The 21833-nt window shown below is 37.0% G+C and overlaps 1 protein-coding gene across 3 annotated transcripts in view; it reads right to left on the reverse strand.

The window, feature by feature from the left end:
- Positions 1 to 21833, reverse strand: part of Znf385d (zinc finger protein 385D) — an 887297-nt gene that overhangs the window by 688184 nt on the left and 177280 nt on the right. For all 3 annotated transcript variants that reach the window (XM_057769819.1, XM_057769820.1, XM_057769818.1), the window contains one exon: positions 6901 to 7119. In XM_057769819.1, coding sequence (XP_057625802.1) covers positions 6901 to 7119 — 219 coding nt within the window. The remainder of the gene's footprint in view (positions 1 to 6900; positions 7120 to 21833) is intronic.

Below are 21833 nucleotides of genomic sequence, written 5' to 3' on the forward strand. Positions count from 1 at the left end.
CAAGCTTGGCAGTGAGTATCTTTACATGATGAGTCATCTGGCCAACCAATTATTCTAAATTATATACCATAAAAATCTGTGCTGAACAAGCATTATTATGTCACAGTATAGAGTATGTTTATAAAACTATGTGTTTTATATTACTCACTCATATTTATCATGTACTTGAATTGTTGCTAGAAATTTAGTATTCTTAGTTATGATAAATTTACTTTTGTTCATTTGAGCACAGCATAAATTGACAATGTAATATTTATAATAAAAAATCACAAGTTGCAAAATTCATGAGTCAAATTATGAAATCAAAACCTTTACTAAAGAGGTTTCTTTATTGTAATTTCTGCTATCTGAAGGGTTCATGAGCTGTGATCCACAGGACTTCTAAAAATTGGCAGTCAACATACTCAGTTAACTTTTAACTCTAGAACTCCCAATGGCCACTAGGGAGGTTTCATCTTACCTCATCGCAAATAGTTTGTGCTAAAAGAAGACACACACATTCCTGAAGTGACATAAGATGTGCAGAGGAAATTAACAAAGTTTCTATTTATGTGATTTTTGTTTCTGCTCGAGATGTTTTAGCAGTTGAGTTGCTGATGAAAATTTAAAGGAATCATCAGCTCTTTGTAACAATTTAGGTTAAGTTATTTCAGAAATGACCTAAACTCAACAGCATGTGGAAATACCCAAATATACATCCCAATTCTGATGATAATGAGACAGGTTCTGCATATCATTAACATACAGTCGTCAGCATTTCTAAAGTTAAATGAAAATACTGGCAAATCTCAGTCCTTTGGATCCCGGCTACGTAATTTGTGAAACAGGTGTAATTGTATCTATTTTTGATGCTCGTTGACTGGAACTCCATAGATGATGGATACGAAGTACCCAGAGAAATTGATTCTAGTCCTTTTCTCATTCCTTTGCACTTTTGATGTTGAAAACATCAAACAGAAACCAACTATAGAGAAACTATTAAACTGTATTTGGTATGGTGCACATGGTTAAAACTGAGATCCACTGGTGGTTTCCCAGATAGACTCCTATGATGCAGAAGCTGAAAGGATTTTCTAGGGGCAAAGCAGGGTAAGGAAGTCAGGAAGCAGCTAGGGCCTCAGTAAAGGGTAAGGTCACTGTGTCATGATTTCAGCAAGACATCAGACAATCTAGCAGGCAAGCCTTTCAGAGATACTCTCCTGTTGCTGAAGTAAAAGACTACACTTTGTACCACAGTCCTAACCAGGTATTGGATATGGGATGCTCCAGAATGAAAGAAGAGTGTCCCAGCTGATGGGAACTATTCTCAAGAAGGGCCTCTCAATTTGACAGAAGGAATCATGGAGACTGAGGATTCTGCTGCACAATCTGTGAGGAACACATGATCAGTTTTAATTTGGTTTTACCCAAAGGTTATCACTATCAGGCACTGCAGAGAAGTCTCACTTTGACTCCAGCATGTCAGCTAGTTTTTCTCTGTGATGGAAGATAATTTTCCCTAATAAACATGATGACATGGGAAGTGTCACCCTTTGTTCACGAACACAGAAGACACATTTTAGATCACATGCTCTCTAGTAATTTTTATTGTATTTTATAGAGAACATATGCCCTTAATTACATAACATCTTCATATATATAGATACATATTTTTAAAATTTCATTCACAGTTCTTCCTATCACCATTGGCCCTTTCATTCAGTAACTGACGTAACCAGTTGCAGAGATCTACAACTAAGCACTAGGCCAAGCTCCAGGAATCTAGTGGAAGAGAGGGAGAAAGGAAGATATGTACATGGTATCTTGTAATCATTCAAGGCTAAATGACACTTTTCCTTTATAAATACCTAAAGTAATACTGGCCATAACTTGAATGTCTATTATTTTATTTGGACCATGCAGACATAGTCCAATTAAAACAAACACTCAAATTATGTAAGTATGTATGTACATATGCATCTATCTATCTATCTATCTATCTATCTATCTATCTATCTATCTATCTATCTATCTATCATATATATTATATGGATATACACATATATGTGTGTATATATATACATACAAATATGTGTATATATGGATGGATTCATGTAATATTTCTATAACACATTCTTTCACGTCACAGTATATTTAGTACTATTCTTTTTGAAATCTAAACTAAAGTTTATCTAAAGATGGAAGAAGTTTGCAATGGTTATATTTGAAACATGAGAGGGCAGAATAAAACAAATTCCTTTATACCCCTCTAGAAAATCTAATATGGTGTTCTGTTATTAATAATGTAAAGGACTGGGACTGTAGATATGGCTCTGCAGCTAAAAATAAAAAGAAAGGTTACTGTTCTTATGGAGGCCCTGGTTTCAGTTCCCAGTGCCTGCATTGAGCAGCTTGAAATGCTTGTAACTGTGGGGGATCCAGCACCATCTTCATGTCTCTGTGGGTATCCAACACATGCACGAGCACATACCCACACACACTTAGAATATAAGGAAAGATAAATATTTTTAAAAGGTGTAGTAGTTAATCACATGCATAAATCCATGTCTGTATAACAAATGAGTAACCATTACCAGATTTGTCAGGTTCATAGTGTGCCCTTTCTTATTCCCAACAAGGCTAGAAGGCACATTTTTACAGTTGAAGGAATGAGGGCATGTGTAAAAGATGTGTTTCTGTGCTAATGTAAAACAGTAGCTCACTTTGTGATGGTGATATAAAAAGGCTATGGTTCTCTCTCTTTAGAAAAGGATTTAGGACTGTCTGGTACAACCTAGCACCCAAAGTGGCAATGTTGCAGGAAAACACAGGATCCGACACTTTTCACTTTATAGTAATCCATCCTTTCATCCTATTCCTATGTCCCCCCCTTTTTCTTTTTAGAATGAGATTCCTGAATATAATCTCCTTTGTTCAGCTTTTTTTCCTGACCATTATCCATAACAACTTGTAACCAACTCCCTAAATGATGACAAACATTCATAATTTATTTTTTGGAATGTGAGTGTACTTCTCTAGATTACTTCCTGTTGACTGTGGATGCTGGTAATCTTTGGGGGATTCTTAGAAAATTTAGGATTATGGTCAAATCCTCCCTGAAGTATTCTATGAGACTGAACTTTGAAGTAATTTTGGATGTAGAATTCAGAGGAAATTTCAACAGAGAGATTCTGAAATGTCAGATCATCTGGGCCATCCACTTCCAACATCGAATTTTCAGGAGGTCTACCTTGGTCAAACCTGATTTTTTAAAATCCAGAATGAATCCATATTCTCTCATTTCCTGTGTAAATACCAGCAGAAATTCTTTCCCAAAGTAACATTTTCTGACTTAAATTTTGAAGCCAAGATATTCTTATAGTACATGAGTTGGTTTAATCTAGCAACTTTCATAATCAAATGTCTCTTATCATTTGTTCACTAGTAGTCAAAAAACTTAAGGACAACACAATGACATACAGTATCCAGATTCTGTGTACTTCCCATCTTTACATGGCTTATTATAATTTTTATGATTCCATTTCTTTTTTAAAGGACTTTTTCATCCTTTTTCCTTTCTCTCCCAAGCCTACATATATTTTTTTCAACACACTATAACCCGTTTGGCAGTTTTTTTTTTTTTTTTTGTATGAATCTGTCTTTACTGTGTATCTCCATCTTTAGCTGACACATGAGTCTTTAAACTGCTAAAAGGCATGGATAGGAGCAAAGTAGTGGCTTTGGTGGCTGGTTCTGTTCTACCCCATTCCTTTGATCCTTGACAGGCTAGTCTTATGGTGGTGGTACATTTACTTCCAGTTCTGGGAGTCATGTTTATTACCCCAAATCTGGGATAGTTTCTAGATCCATGCCACTCCCAAGGAGCATGCAGCCTACTACTCACAAACCCCATTCAAATGAAGGACTTCTCAAAAGAACTGCCCCTGCTGCCAGCATGAACCAGGAAGTCACTTTTTAAAGGAACCATGTCTTTGCTTGCTGCCAGCAAACAGAACCTACCAGCAAAAAGACAATTACCAGGAAGCTGTGCTTGACTCCCATTTTTGTTTAGAATCCTTTAAACTTTGTTAGGTCTTATGTGGAAATTTCAGCCACACATTGGAACGCCATATGTAAGCAGACATTTCTTTCCTGACTGCCTATTCCCAAATAACCAGCAGCTGCTTTCCAAATAATTGACTTGGAGGCTTAATATAAATTATAAAGGCTTGGCTGATATCTTAGACTTCTTACTAATTAGCTCTTACTTTTTAAGTTAACTAATATTCCTTATTTACACTGTCTCACGTGGCAGTACTTTTATTAGCATGGTACGTTCATGTCCTGCTCCCTCTTCATAGGGCTGGCGACTACTTATCCATCCTTCTTCTTTCCATCATCCTTAGTTTGGTCACCCAACCTCTACTTCCTGCCTGGCTACTGGCCAATCAGCAATTTATTAAACCAATTCGTGTGACAAATATTTACAGTGTACACAAGGATTATTGCACAGCAAACATAGTTGTTCTTTTAAGACTTTGCAAATTAGGCTAAAATTGATTATTATTTGCAGCTGGAAATCTTGCGGATGCTGCAGTTTGCTTAGGAGGAAGCTCCAGGGCTGAACTTCACTGAGATCTGAACTCTATTGAGTGGTTATAATAACCTGCTCCTTAAATATAAACCTATTCCATGGACTAGAGTCCACACAAACTCATAATTAATGACAAAAAGTATTTCAGTGCTTTTTGTTCCACATCAAGTTACACCTCTCTGTTATTTATTGTATTTACAATATACACTTTAGTTACAGTTTCCTTAGTAACAGACCCTGCCCAGGCTAAGGACAGCCTTGCCATACTTTCATAGACAATGAAACACACACTGTTGCCTTGAAAAACTTTTCCAATTATTTAAGTCCGTGAGACTCGGATATGATACTTGTTGCTCTCATAGTCATGGATACCTTCCTTTTAAGGGTAACTTCAGATCAAATGAGTGTGATTTGGCTCTCCTAGAGCTCCAATGAATCATTGTTGTCGTCCGTCCGTCGTCCCGTGTCCCCCCGCCACCCAGTGGTCTACATAGTAACCTAAAATGTCTTAAACAGTAACTAGTTTAACAGAAAGTCCAGTTAGTGTATAGCATTTGATTAAGGTATTCGGAGGAATACAATAGAATTTCAATTTCTCTGTTCTTTCAGAAATAATTTCTCCATTTGAACAGAGAATATCACAGTACTTCTCAATATTAATTTGGAGAAACAGTAGATCCAAGAAGTACAGATATTTATGTGAAGAGTAGATGCTCTGATTGCTGGTTTGAACAAATAAGAGATATCTTCTCCTCAGCGTTAAAGTCAGTCAGTGCCACTGCTAATCTCCATATCTACAAAATAAGGAACTGGTTATCCGAGGAAATTAAGATATATATTTAAAACCTTTAGTGCAAACTAACACATAATAAGAGCACTGGTGTGATTATCATAAATATCAGACTTGAGCAAATCCATGCAATGTGTTATACTTTGAAAATCTTTGGTCTCTTTTTGTAGCAGGATCTAGTTTGGGTAATATATCAGATATGCTGGTGTCTTAGTTATTTCTACTGTACCAGCTGCTATTTATTCTAAAGAAGTGTGACTGCAAACACAGCAGCCCACACCAGCACCCCTAGTAATACTGAAAAACCATCAGTCTGGGATTGAATTCTGTCATTTAGGGGAATATCGGTTGACCTAGAAGTTGATGCTAAATAACACATTCTTCCTGGACAATTTTAAGCAAAGACTTCAATATGTACATTTTCAACCATCATGTTAGTATATTGCTTTCTAGGTTCAGGGTATGCTCTTTACTAGAGTTCAGTTTTTAAGTTCTGTTTCTTATATATTCTTCACAAACAACCTCAATGATAAGCTTAAATCCATTTGAAAGAAAAATCTGAAATTCTTTCCAATGAAATATTCTAGCATGAGAACATATAGGCATGTGCATGGACAGAAACACACAAACTTAGGCATGACACAGTTGAAGGAGATGCTATTTTCTAAATGTTCCCTTGTTTAGTACTACCAAAATGTACTGCAAAATGATATCTTTATGATATCCAATAACTACACACATTGAGATTCAGTCTTATGGTCAGAAAAACTTCTTATTTCACTCACCAAACATGAAATATCTGATTATATGCAACATTACAATTATCTTTGTAGTTATTAAACTTTAGTTCTTCAAAGTACCCCCTACAAAAGTCAATCCGTTTCTTTCTACCTCTCCTTTTTTGCTAATAAACTTGCATCTGCTTTTCTGAGTATTTAATTTTTAGAACCGAGTTTTCGTGCAATCAGAACCTACTTTAAAATAACAGTGACAAATAGTCCAACAAACTGATAATGCCACTACAAATCTCAACAACATACTTACTGAATTAAACACCTCTTTGGGAAGAAATATGTTAACCTACATAATTAACAATCATACTAGTCAACAGGATAAAACATATCTGTCTCCTCAAATGCTTAAAACCCCATTCTTTTACGTGCATCCCGAAAGAACATCCATTTGCACCCATTTCTATCAAAAGCAAACAGAAAGAATTCCTATCATCATATGCATCATGAAGGAATATCCATCTGTCAGTCTATCTATATCAAAAGTGAACATCATAAAAACTGCATCAATGTTTTTCAAATTCTAGAAACTCCCTGGGCTAACAATCTCATACAGCCACAAAATACAGTGTTTTTCCACTTACAGGGAGATATTGTTCAGCTTAAGGCAATGTACTAACCATTTTTTAAAATAATTTTCTCTTGATTTTAAATAAGAACCTGGTCTCTTCTTCCGTCTTCACATATGCAGACACACACCAGAATCTGATGATATAAAATTAACCACATACTTTGACGAATCTTACCATTGCCGTTCTTCAGTGCGCCATTGGTCAGCTGTTTCAGTCTCTTCTGGTGAGATTTGCCATTGTAGTGGATCTGTGCTTGAGCAGCTGAGTTCAGTTGAATGTTACACACACTGCACAAGGTGAAGTTCGAGTGTTTCTTTTCCCTTCCTGGTTTCTCTTCAAACTCATCAGGCATTAACTCAGCCTCACTCTCTCCATCTTGGGCACTTGTGAAATCTGGAGAAAGAGATAGGCAAGCAGATTAAGGTTTTCCAATCCCCAGTGTTTATCGAACTAGGTATCAAATAAAAGGGGCTCTGGAAGTCAGAAAATTAAAACTTCCCACTTCTTCCCACTTTAGTAGGTGGCATTCATAATTAACAAGGGGTGTGTGTGGATGTTGCCTGTCTAGGAGAATATAGACAATAATCATTTAACCAAAACAATGTGTTTGGTACATAATACTTGTCATTTCATTTTGACTGCCATTAACAATGGAAGAGGTATTTTCCATTATGGAAATGGGTTTCCAATTCCATAGCGGATGAAGCTAAGTGGTGGTTAAACAACTTGTTTAAGGTCACACAAATAATGAGCAAAATATAGTCAAAATAAACATGCATTTTAGCTATAAGTCAGAAGGTAGCTCTGATCATTGTATTCTTTAGGATGCACGAATGTATTGGATATTCTTCTTTTGATTCAGTGAAATAAAATTCCTTTCATTTTTGTCAGGCCTGAGGGCACAGACATGAAGCCCTAGTCATTGAATGTGTTATCACAGGGGATAGTAAGTTCAAGATCAACCAGGATAATACGTTGGGCTGGCCTTTCAATTTTTTTTTTCTTTAGGAAGTAAAAGGAAGGCTAGATGTTGTTGGGTGGCAGGTCTACTACTTTCTGTGCTTGATGCTGGAGTTAAATCTCTACCTCCAATTACAACTTTCTCTTAAGCATACAAGATGGCCTCGGGCTCAGAACTGAATAACCACAGTGCAATAATATGCAACTGATCAGTGATTATCTTGTAAAGCATTTGGTATTCCTGTTCACAATTTCAGTTGGTTTAAGATTGGAATAGTTAAGTGACTATAGCATCCTCTATTTACTCTTCTTTTTCAAGTCATTTGAAATCTTTCTGTGTTCTTGTTACAAGGAACTCAGCAGAATCCTCATGCTCTAGCTGTGGTCTTTGCATGCCCTTTGCATGGATTCTTTTATGAGTCTAGTCACAGTCTTAAACATGCAGGCAATGATTATAGTCATAGATTGTCCCTACAATCTCTCTTGCATGTTTATGCCTATTTATTTTATTATCTAATCCACCAATTTTAACTAGTGTGAAAGTAAGGGGACTCTTCCCAAAGAAGACAATTTCTCCTTCTGTCAGTATTTTTTGATTGCCCACAGTTCTTTGTTTAAGATTGGGCCCCATGTGAGTGCTCCATTATTAAGAAGGATACATTAATTTTCTTACTTAGGAATCTCCATTAAAATAATATTAATGTTTTAATTGTAAAGATTACATTTAAGTAAAACAACCCATAGTTTTTTTTACAAATGATGTCACTATTTTAGTTAAATCCATTATACAAGCATACTAGCTTTTCTTTTATAGATAATTTAAATGTTTACCAATATCATAGTTAGAATATGTAAAAATTCTTTTACATTGATTTAAACCTTTAAACCCTTATATCTTAAGCATTATTCCGGAATGGAAAGACTAACTAATTTATGGTTTTCCTATTAATATATTACACACGCATTAAAAAGAGAACACAAACAGGATATGGGGAGTCACTTCTACAGTCCTAACACTTCAGAAGATGATGCAGGAGGACCATCGTGAGTGCTATAGAGTAGCTTTTGCTTCACAGAAAAAAAAAAAGAATGTAAAAGACTTTTAACACCGTATTTTATGTTTTAATCTAAGACATGTTAACAAGCCACTTAAAACTGTGACGAACACTAGAGATGATGACTGCTAGCAACATTTGCTTTGTGATACTTGTAATATTAGGTGATATTTGGTGACAATTTGATATTTGGTGAGATTATAATTGGCTATTTTTCTTTAGTTTTTTTGTATTTTTTTTAATGTTGCATGATAACCACTTGTTAATTTATCAAGAAAAAAAATAAATCAATGTCTATCAAAGAAATTTACCAGAAAGGGTACTTATATCATGCAAACAAATAGCTCAAGGTTTTGAAGGCCCTGGTGAGAACTTGTGACACGCCGTTTTGCTAAATACATTCATGTTCAGAAGGAAACACTATCTTCCTTGGTTCACACTGCTACCTAGTCACATAAAATAAGATTATCTGCCAACACCTCAGTGAAAATCCAAGGAAGGCTTTTCTGCTTGTACAGGAAAATGTAGTGAGCAGCAGACAGCATAAGTGTGTTTGGTGATTAGCTCATCTTCATTCTAATGGAAACCACCCTGAATAGTCACAAGGACCAGCTCTAAAGCAGTGCCTGTCATTTGGCAAATAAACCAAGATTTCTGCATGGAAAGTGTTCTCATCAATAATACCAGAGTTATCTTCCACAGCTAATAGCTTAGGCTTCACTGTTCCATTCATAACTAGTTGTTCCCTTGTTCTGTGATCTGCTACCAGATCTTGGTATTGAGATACCAAGAATCTCTATCATCTTATGTAATGTAATACCACATGAAAAGGGAATAGAAGGCAGGTGCTAAAAACATTATAGATGTATTCTGAGAACTTCTCCAAATTACCTGTAATATCATAAAATTGTAAGTGGCAGGCAGAACATACAATAACCTTGTTTATTATGGTTCTTACCATGGCAAAATTAAAAAATAAATTCCAAGGGATTTGTAAAGCTAGATCACATTTCATCTACTTATGTCTCTCATAATCTCATAAGTAGCAGTGGCAGCAACTCAATATTAAAAATGTCTTTTTTTTTTTTTTGGTTTTTCGAGACAGGGTTTCTCTGTGGTTTTGGAGCCTGTCCTGGGACTAGTTCTTGTAGACCAGGCTGGTCTCGAACTCACAGAGATCCGCCTGCCTCTGCCTCCCGAGTGCTGGGATTAAGGCTCAGTCTTAAATTAGAACTTCAACAGCCATGTTGTTCAAACTAAAAAATAAATAAAATTTGATCTAGAGATACTTCATGGTGAAATTTTGCAAGTCTGTGTGATAGGAGCCAAAAATTTAACAGAGAATAGAATTTACAAGGACATTTGACAAACAGTTATAACTCTAAGTTTTAACAGATGAGAGACTTTGGCTCTTCCAAGGTCAATTAGAGGAAATAAAATCATGTCAAAATATTCAAATATAAGAAAAAGCGGCTTAAAGAAATTGTCCTTCTGAGCAGTAGGAATTCCTTGTGGAATCAATTTTATAATGAGAATTTTTGTTACTTGCTTTATTGTTGGGGAAGTAATCCCTTGTGAAGAAAGGAAGGCCATGTATACAGTCTCAGAGGGCTTGGACTTTTTAAAACTTCCCTTGACTGATTAACTATAACAAGAAGATTTTTTAAAGGGGGGAACTATTTGCAAGGACTCAGTTCTAGAACTGCAACAGCATTTATTTTGGAAGAAGCTATTCAAGATTCCTTTAAAATTAGAATAATGGCACATAAATCATGAAAGAGTGTCTATCAAGGGAAATGAGCAAATGCAATGTCACCAACGGTTGCAATTTCCAGTGGCAACCACCTCACCCCTGGGCTTCCAAGCCTTTGTTTGCAAGAACTCAGAAGGGGCAGGAACATCAGTTGCTGGAAGGTAACTGGAGGAGTGCCAGAGATACTCTCAAGGCACCCATGTGGGATCCAATCACAGTGCACAAAACTAAGGGGTGAAATGATGCAAGCCAGTATCTAAGTCTTGTTCTCATGCCATATATGGTATACAAAATGAGGAATTAATTATGATTTAGTTTTTCTTTATATTAAGATGTTCAAGTGGCCTCTATACTCAAATATCTATGTTTGTGTGTACTCTCTATATATACTGTAAGAAACCAAACAAAACATTTTACTGGTGTGTTCTCTTCAAAATTTAAGAGTGATTTTTTTTTTTAAAAAAAAAAGCATATTTTCTCTGAGATATAACATATACAACCCATTTGTGGAATTTTACCTCTATTGCTATTAGAATGTCACAGTAGTGTTCATGTCTTACTACCATAATTACAAATTGCCCACAATGGCATGACATACCAACACAGAAGCTACTTTGCGTTGAACTTATTCCCCACTAGAGAGCAGTGTAAATTTAGGAATTAAAACTGCAGAACTTAGAAATTTCCTAAACACAAGGCATGCAAATGGCATTATTCTGCTTCTTAATACCTAATGAATAATATAGATGTAAGATATGTAAAATTCAATGTCAATTTTATATCCATCATCATACATATACATATGCATGTGTATATGGTATGGCTAATGAAATACAATCTCATCAAAATACAACTTGAAAAAAAATCAGACATCAAAGAGAAAGTGGAGAAAAGCCACAGAAGAGTAGATGATTGGTATCATTTGTCAAGGGTCAGCATAACTTCCTTATTATTAGCAATCATTGCTTTCAACAGTTTCCTATTAAAACCAGCACTTTGAAACCTCAGAAGTAGAATCATTATAATTTGATATATCTTACTTTCATCATGAGAAACATTATAAGTGAGTACATAAGATAAATCAAGGCCAACAAACTATATTTCACGTGTAGATTATATCCCATTAAATTTAATGAAGTAAAATTTATGACTGCTGACATAGTCACAGAATTGACAGAATGTGGAAACTCCTACCGATCAGTCAAGAATTCACCCACAAAATGACAACCTTAAAAGGTTCCTTAAAAGGAAGGTAAACTGCCAACTAGTATCTATATTCAGGAACATCTGAAATCACATCTTAAACTGCAACATGATTTGTGGTATCTCATGAAGTTATAAAATACTATAACATTGTATCCTTGTTCTTTAAGAAATATGGAGCTTCCTCCCATATTCTTTCCTGATGCAGTTTTCTGCAATCATTAACACTCTCAGGGCTCCTAGGGAAAACAAGAGCCAGTGCCTGTGCCATACTGAGGGCTCCGTTCGAGACTCTGGCCATATATTTTTGAAAGCCTCTCTAAAGTACTAAATCTTTTCTACTGAAGCCACACCCACTATCTTTGTGTTTTCAGCCAGCTCTACCCCAGTTTATATTTAAAACAACAGACTTAAGAAAGCCTTGTCCTCAAAACTTCCTGCAGACTCAGCAGAGAGAGTGTGGTTTGACCTCTACGTAGTAAGAAGGGATAGTAAAGATGAGTTACAGCAGGACCACTGCAAGACATTTTGCTAATTCATTTTAATTCATACATTCATCCACATGCTCTTTAGCCAGCTGGGATATTAGCATATCAGCCTGTGTAACTTACCAGGGAGTTTCGGAAGAGGTTAGACATTGAGATGAGATTTCCTTGTGATTGACTACTTTCAAAAACTGCGTGCTAAGAGTAGAACCACGGACTGTGTTGTGGCTCAGATCTTGGCTGGGAGCTTCAGCACTATTTGCCTGCTTTTTATTTCTTATAAGAGATGTCTCTGCTTTCTCTCTTCCATATACAGGTCTGAAAACCCAGGATTTTCTTTCTCATTCCATTGATTCTACTTTTCAGAATTGTGTGTTCCTGCATTGATGACTTCAACTTCTGATTCTAGTCTTTTCTTAATACAGGCTTTCTCAGAACCCTGCCTGCACTGTTGCACCATAGCAAATCTAACCCATGGCGCTAAATGTTGTGTCCCCTGTCTGTTTTCCCTGTCAGATTAGCTCTATTCAAGAGTCATAAAATCCTTACAATGTCTGAGGTGTATTATAAGACTTACCAGCCACCACCTCCCTGGGAAGCTTAGCCTTTTTCTTCCTTGTGAATATCTTCTACCGTGGCTTCTCTGATGCCCACTGTGTGGGAAGCAGACTTCCTACGGTTCACTCTCCTGTAGTGTAACCAGAACGTAATAAGCTGCTTCTGTCAGAGTACCAGAAAAGTGATGGAGCACCATCTGGGACAGTAAAAGTGAGTCTGTGTCACATAGACTATAATGACATCTTGGGAGGGAACACCATACTCGGCTTGCTTTGAAGAAGAAGCTGCCAAGTTCTGAGATTTCCAGCAGAGAGGACCATGTGGTGAGGAGCTTATAGTCACTTGCAGCCAGGCACAAATGAGGCCATAATGAGTAACTGGATATCCAAAACAGCAACATGAGTGAGGACATGGTGTTGGCTTCCTTAAGTTAGGTGAAGATAGGGTTTAGAAAGAGGACCCAGTGAAGGGACTTCTGAGCTCTGCATCGTCAGCAATGGAGGAGGATCACCTGCAGAACCTTAAGCCATTCAGTTTTCTAACAATCATGTGCAGTCATAGACAGCAATAGTCCCAGCCAACTGCTTTACGTGACATTTTAGCAACACTGGGAATCGACTGAAATTCTCAAGAAGATGTTTGTCAAGAAAAGCACCACAAATCACAAAGCATTCTTCTTAAGTGCTGTGTGCTTTAAACGCCCCAGTGAAGTCCTTGCTACAACCTTTTAGTAAAATAGGATGCAAAGCGAATTATCCTTTCCTTAGGAATCTTCAGGTTATTCAATCAAGATCCATCCATGCAGGCATTATTAATCCATAATTACATCATTTCCTTCAGCTCCTAAGTTTGATTTTACATGCCCAGATGCTATTGGAGGATTCAGATGCTAGGATTGTTCAGATATGACATCCTAGACTGATGAGTATAGTATAAGATTAGTGTAATGTAGGCATTCTTTTTTTTTGTAGTAATACTTTTTGTATTTTCCTGAAGTTCAAGCAACTGTGAACATTTATTAAGTTCAGAACCAAATAATCAATAGAAAATACTAAAATTTAAAAAAAATAAAATAATGATTTTGCTAAACTACAAAGGCTATTCTAAGTAAAAAGCAAGGCAGAATGAAAAATTTAAGATAGAAAACAGCCAGACATACACAGTAGGAGTTTTTATTTGAAGTACATTTTAGTGAAGATTGATTTTATTTTATTTGTGTTTCTCACATGCATTAAATTCAGATCAAATTTTTAACTGGAGATATGATAAAGAGAAAGGTGGTCTAAAAAGCAATATAAACACCACTAAATGCTGAACAGTAGATTTATAAAGGACACTGAAAAAATGAGCAGAGAGGGGCATCCTTAGAGGAAGATAGAAATAACCCATAGCATGAGTACTAAAGTACACAGAGTGAGGCGTGGAACAAGACACAGGTGGACTAAGGCTCTCCACTAATTTCTCCCCATGCACATACTGACCTGAAAGCTGATCACACACCAGCAGATAACTTATGAAATTTGGAAGAAAGACCCTAATACCATCGGTAAACAGAGCAAAAGGAAAAGGTTGTTGAAGGCAGGCAGAAAGATTTGCATCCATCACTTCTGTCTGCACTCTCGGGCAGCATAGCTACCGAGAGGCACCTCCCACTTTAGAAAGAGAAAAAATTAACCCTGGAACAGACTTGTGTTTCAGTCTTGCAGGCATGGGTCAGCTAGTATCAGTCCAATGGGCAGGGTTCTCTCTTCAACAATAGACCCCAAACTGGGAAAGCATGGCATGTGTATAAAATCTTATTTGCTGAGTTTAGGACAGGATAGTAAGAACAAGACTTTACCTTGGAACTTTGAGCTAGGCTGAGAAGATAAAATATTAGACAAATCATGACAATTGTCATCCAGAGGTCTGTCTGCAAATGGAGTCTTAAAACAGCTCTAGCACCAGGGGAAGAAGATTGACAGTTCCAATTCATCAGAATTTTGCTTCAATGAACCTTCCAGTGGCCGGCTTCAACAGTCTTGGGCAGTGATTCTGTTTTAGAAATAGGGTCAGGCCGGGCGATGGTGGCGCACGCCTTTAATCCCAGCACTCGGGAGGCAGAGGCAGGCGGATCTCTGTGAGTTCGAGACCAGCCTGGTCTACAAGAACTAGTTCCAGGACAGGCTCCAAAGCCACAGAGAAACCCTGTCTCGAAACCCCCCCCCCCCCAAAAAAAAAAGAAAAAAAAAAGAGATAGGGTCATAGGGTCAGTTTGTGACATACTGTGGATCCTTTGGTGATCATAGATATGATGCAGCAGCTGAGGGCTGATCCACCTATGATAGCTTTGCCTAGAACCAAGCAGAATTCTGTAGGGCCTACTGATAGGCCAGTAGCTGTGGATGTGACATTTAGGCCAAGTCTGGGCCCGGGCAGAGGCTTGTGGGAAGAGGTAACCGTAACCTGTTTCTGAACACAACACCAGCAAAATGCTGTGGGGAAAGTGGCCTTAGGTTTCCATCTGGGACTCCAATAGAAGAAAACACAGCAGGAGCAAGAGATTGGAATATGTGCACCGAGGTGCTCCCTAGTGCTGAAATGGCAGAGCCTGAAAACTGGCTCAGAGAAAATAAGGAGCCCTGTTATACTTTCTCGAAAGAGAGGTACAAACAAATGAGTTTAGAAAAATGAGAATAAATACAAGATTATTTGATGCCCTAAGGGGACTCTAAGTCTGGAAGTATCAGGCACTTCCAGGAAACCATTTTCTCACCTCAAAACAGGTGCCAAAATCTGATCAGACAGTCATAAGTGTGGAAAAATTGTCAGACAACTTAAAGCAAGGTAACAGGGAAATGGAAAGAAACTGAGAAAATGTTGCTGCAGACTAACAGAAAATTAAGCAAAGGCATGGGAGAAATTGTAAAAACAAACAAGCAAACAACAACAAAAAAAAAAACACAGAAAATCTGGAGTTGAAAAATACACAACAGATGCCCACAATTTCACTGCCCTGGATTTTGAACTCAGGCTGGGTGATAGAGATGCCTTCCCAGGGTGATGAGATGGGAAAAGGCCAGGTCTCCCAGCTTCCCTTCTCTGTAGCTTGCTGTTGGTCCTAAAAATGTATGCAGTATTTGCCTTCACAGGCTACACTGGCTGCAGCAGACTCTTAACAACCCTAAGAATACCCTGCAACATAGAAACCTCCAGTCTGTCAAGAGTGATCCAGATGTGGAACAGTGCCTCTCAGTCAACTATAATGACAGGAAAAATCAACCCATTCTTCTGTCTGGGCTTTGTCTACTTGTTGAATTATCTTGGGTTGAGAAAAAAACAAACTAACTAAAAGAAAGACCAATTATATTTTTTCTTTATTATAAGGGGCAAACTCACAAAACAGTCCAAGCTCAGCTGTGTAGTGTGGAAACCACACAGAGAGAGTGAACCCTAGTACCCAAAGGTCACACCTTAACCTGATCCCACCCCTTAAAGATAATTGGCTGACAAAGATTTCCCATCATCTACTCATGCCTGAGACCCAAGTATTTGTTTTCCTAAATACATTTCCCCACCATTCTAAAGGCCAGGTAGAATACATGGAAATTTACCCAGGCAAGCTGAATCCCTACATCCGTTCTAGGACTTACATCCTAGCCTAGTACTTCTGTGTCTTCATGGCCCTACAGATCCCCTGGGATGTGGCCTACCACCTGGGAGCAACAGTTGAAGGCTCCCCACCACTGAGGACTGAGAGTTCTGGAGGCTGAAACTGGGGACTTGATGTCCTTCTAGAATAGGGATAGGCTCACATTCTGAATTTCTCAGGGTCAGGGTTCTTTGGTCACATAGGTATAGCTATACCTATGTATCTCCCCCCCTCTTGTTCTCTCTCTTTCTCTCTCTCTCTGTCTCTCTTTCTCTTTCTGTCTATCTCTCTGCCTGTCTCTCTGTCTCTGTGCCTCTCTCTCTGTATGTGTGTGTGTTTGCCTGTGTGTAAGCCTTTTTGGATCCTGAATGAATTGTACAATTAAAACCATTTACATAAGGAGAAAATTATATAAAGGTTGACTGTGATAGAAGTGATAGAACTCATTCATAACAAGTGTTCTAGTTAGCCTTAATTATTAATTTGGCAAAACGTAGTCATCTGAAATAGAAACCTAGAATTTGGACTTACCTATATTACAATAGCCTGTGGATAAGTTTATGGCGATTGTCTATATTATAATAACTGCAGGAAGACACAGCCCACCGGAAGTGGCATCTTTCATAGAGAGGTGCTCCTGAACTACATAAGAAAGCTAAATATGACCAGGTAAGTGGTCAGAAGAGCAGGGGGGAAACCAATGTTCTTCCAAAGTTTCTGCTTTGAGTTCCTTCTCTGACTTCTCTCAATGGAATGAGACCTGGAAGCATAAATAAAATTAATTTTTTCTTCCTCTAAGCTACTTTTGGACTTGGAATTTGTCACCACAGCAGTATAAAACAAGATCAACAGGATAGATACCATGAAAGAAACAATCAGTGAGCATCAAGGGACCCTGCCTGAAAATGCTCAATTGAAGATGAAAAAAGTAGAAAGGAATGCAGAAAGCGCACAGAATTTAGAAAGGATACTAAAGTTTTTGGAGGAAGACTTGAGAAGCCCAAAATGGCTGAAACTTATTAAAAATAAAATAATTACACAAGGCTTTCCAAATATAGACCCAAATACCCAGATCAAAGGTCTTCAAACAAATTTCACCCATTCAAATGGAAACACCTTGTATTTAAGCTGTCACAGTTAATGGTAAGAGAAACCTTTTGGTCAGAGAGGTTCAGTACTTAAGAGCACTTTCTATTTTTGCAGAGGATCCTGGTTTCATTCTCGGCACCTATGTGTTGGATTACAGCCAACCATAACTGCACTTCCATAGAACAAACACCATGTTCTGCCCTCCACTGGCACTAGACACTAGTACATATCAAATAAATTAATAATGAATAAAAAAATTTTCAAAGAAGAGGGCAGATTTCAAGACTCCAGGAGAAAAGGAACTTAGGAACGAGATGGGCACTCCAATTTTCCCAGACTTTTCACCCGAAAGGTCACAGACCAATAAAGAGTGGTAGAAAACTTGCACAGGACTCAAGGGACAAAAGTTGGAACGGAGAATGTGGCTCCCAACACAAAGCTGTGCTGTAGAGAAGAAAATGACACACTTAACAAAACACGCACACACACACACACAACTGAAGCCAAAATCTTCAGCAGATCAGTTTTTACAAGGAGCAATAAAGTGAGGTCTTCAAGTTGAAAGGAAGGATATCAATAAGAAAGAAGAAAACATGAAAAGGTACAAATTTTATTGTTAAAATTATACAAACAAATTCAAAAATTTCAATATTGCAAGCAAGGTTGCATAAGGAATATATTGGATATGAAGACCAAAAGAAAAACAATAACTAGGTTGTATGTTAAGTTATAGACAACATGCAATGAATGCATGTTAAGAAAAATAAAAACATAAATACACAAAGATGATTTTTTTCAGTTATCAAACCATAAATATATTTATGTACTTTCTATATGTATTAATGTATCATGTATCTCACACAAAATTTTTAATGTTAAACTTAGGGATGAATAAAAATCAATAATTTTGTCTACAGAGTAGGTTTATTGAGTCCCCAACAATATCAAATAAAGAAAAATTCAAAATAAGTTCAATAAGCGTAACTATATAATTCTCTCTTTGAATGTTGCACATTAATTGAAATGAATTTAGGAAACAGTAAATCTTAGAAACATTAGTATTTTTTTCATCTTGATTATTTATTTGATTTTCAACACCAAGTATTTTTCATGATTTTTTTAAGATTTCATTTAATTTTCAGGAAAGAAAATCAAGTTTTTTTTTTTTAAGTTTCATTTTGTTAACACATTTAGAATTGTGAGTAACAACATCAAAATATCTTCAACTCTGTATGTGGGCTTTTATCAGCTCTGACTCCCTGCTAAATTTGAAGACCAGCTTAAGAGGTTCTGCTCATGTATTTCCCCACGGTTGTGTTTTGTAGATGCAAGTCTCTTCAAAGTGTTGATCTTAACATTTCTAGCTGTGCAGTCTTGAGTAAAACCTTCACTCCCTCTGACAACTCCTACATGTTTAAAACCATGGAGGGCTACCTATGGCTTCCTCCCAGTGCTATCAATGTCAGGGAAATGTAGGAAATAAATATATCTTTAAAGTAATTTTTCAAACTTTATATGCTTTGTAACTTTAGGTTTATACATACATTTTAAATACTATTCTCATTTTCCTTTCGCCCAAACACAGTGGATCTCAAGGTTTTGGTAATGTGGCAGGCGATTGCAGTCAATATTGCATTTTATTGATACCTCAGGATAAGATTATTTAAGCAATGTCTCGATAGTACAGGACTGACCAGGAAGCAAGTGGAATGGATGACAACAAAATTATTTCATTACAAAGCTTTCCAGATTTGTTGTTCCACATATCTGCATTTTAAACTCTTATGGTAGGATGTGGTTGGCAACTGTTGAGTCAGTTTTCATTAAGAAGGTGGTCCCTTATTGATCAACCATGCCCCAGTGGATGAATCCACACCCATGCACATACTGGTAATACTATTTGAACTCAGTGAGTTATTTAAGATAGACGACAGACAGACAGACAGACAGACAGACAGACAGACAGGGAAATGAAAGAAGATATAAAATGAAGAGAATGTGGTATACTTTGGATGTGGGAATTAGAAAGAGTGTGATCAAAGTTCTATGTACACATCTATGAAATACCAAATTAAAATATTATATCAAAATTGCTTTTTGTTTATCCTGCTTTTGTGTAAGCTTTGAAGTGTGTTTAAGTGAAAAGGTATTTCAAGTAAATATTCCACAAATGATTGCATCAACAGAGAATCAGCTAAATACTGAATATTTATCACAGACATCAGTTCATATCATCTGTCATCAACCTGACAGATCTGTGCTCTACTCTGTCTGTTCCCAGATGCTACTGTGGAATATGGGAAGGCCATGAACTATTCGGGAAGCAATTTATAGTTCAACAGTCATCTGGGACAGAAATGGCGAAAAAGAGAACATCTGCGTTAAGTGAGACAGAAGAGAAGAAAACATATTCCAATATCATATTCAATGCCCAGCCCACATTTGAGGAAATGAGGTTGACTAGGAAGCAAGTACCTCTGCATCCAGAGAGCAAGCCAAATCCAGCTCCATGAACAGAAGACACGGTCACTACAATGTGGTTTCAAAAAAAAAAACAAACAAAAAAACCAACAACAAAACCAGTTACATGCACATGCCCTAAATTCTCCAATATTTGTTATTTTAAATCATTTTTATTTAATCTTGGAGTATTTCATATATGCATACAATGGGTTTTGATCAAATCAACCAGCGACTCCCTATGCTCTAATTCCTACCAGAAATACTCCATCAGGTCTCTCTCCCAAATTCAGAAACTTGATTTTTAACCCATTGAGTTTAATTAGTGTTGACTTTATTTTTATTTGCATGAGTATAGGCTCACTCAGTGGGTCATGGGCAACCTATCAGGAATCACATCACAGGAGAAAATGGACTGTTCTTCCAGGAACAGCCATCAGTTGCCAATAGCTCCCCAGCTAGAGGTAGTGTTTGCTTAGCTTCTCCTCTATGGGTGCTGGAATTGACTGGTTCAGTCTAGTCCACATATAATGAATGCAGCCACAGAATCTTAAGTTGTGTACACAATAGCCCAGTCACAATAACTCAATCTTTGTTTCGAGCAAGAATTACTGTCCCATGTGAAGGAATCACTCTTGAAGGGATGTACAGCTTATGTTTCATATGTCTACTTAGAGAAAGGGGAGTTGATGATTCTTTTGTAAATTTAATTACATGGTCATCTGAGAATTCCCTTCTTTGCATAAAGAAAAAACAAAATCGCACACTAGCATGAAGGAACATATTTGTAGGAAAATCATGCAGGATGATTTTAATGCAACTATTAATATTTATTATTAAGTGTTCAAATTGGCAAGAGGATGATTTGGACTCCTCTCAGCAGAGTCACTCTCTAAAATACTGTCTCAAAGTTCAAATTGGGTTCACGTTCTGCTGACTTAATTAAGGAAGTTGACTTCATGCATGTTGGAGTTAGAAAGTAAGGCTTCCCCAAGAATTTCAAAATAAGAAAGGTTTTTGAATATTTTAAAAACTACTTCTTTCACAGGTCTTGCAACTCTGTTCCAAGTTTTTCTCCTGGTATCTAAAAAAAAATCATAAATGCCTGCCCTGTGTCACAAGATGGGAGTTTCCACAGCAGTATCAAAGGGAACTGACACCAGGTCGGTGTCACCGGTCTACCATGCATCACTGTTGCTCTCCCATATGTTAACTTGGAAAACCAAGGTGCTCTAGTTAATCTGGTGGAAGCCATTAAAACATAGTAATGGCAGAAATTATGAGATCTGCCATCGGAGAGACAAAGTCCTAAGTCCAAAATCTATGATTCACATTTCCAAGGTGGAAAAGGCAAAGCCTGAAGAACTCACCACTAAACTGAGTTAAATGTATACTCATAAGTTTTATGTTCATAAACATAAATAAAATTTGCCCTTCAAAAAAGGGAATCACAAATTTTTTCATATGTATTCTTATTTTCTGAGTTATAACAAAAATATTTGTCTTCTAATTTGTAACTAATTCCTTCAATGATATTTGCTATGTGCCATATACCATTGCAACACACTACAAGTACTATGAATCTAATTCACAAAGTACTGTCCATGAGGCAGGCAGTGCACTTATCTCCAAATATAGGTATGGCAAACTCAATTATGTAACGTGGTTTTGAACTCAGCTCTGGATCTTGAGTCAGAATCCATACTGTAACAAGTGACAAGAACCCACTATAGCCTACTATCTAAAACGGTGGGAGAAGGCAGGAGGAAACACTGCAAGAATGACATGGCCATTCTTAACTGAAATTTCCTCATTTCTTGGTTCAATGTAATTTTCCTAGCTACCATTTTTAACTGTCATCGTATAGTCTGGAAATATACCACAGTCATTTATTAAATTGAAGTCTATTAAAA

The sequence above is a fragment of the Chionomys nivalis genome, chromosome 5 (genome assembly GCF_950005125.1).
Source record: "Chionomys nivalis chromosome 5, mChiNiv1.1, whole genome shotgun sequence".
Taxonomy (NCBI): domain Eukaryota; kingdom Metazoa; phylum Chordata; class Mammalia; order Rodentia; family Cricetidae; genus Chionomys; species Chionomys nivalis.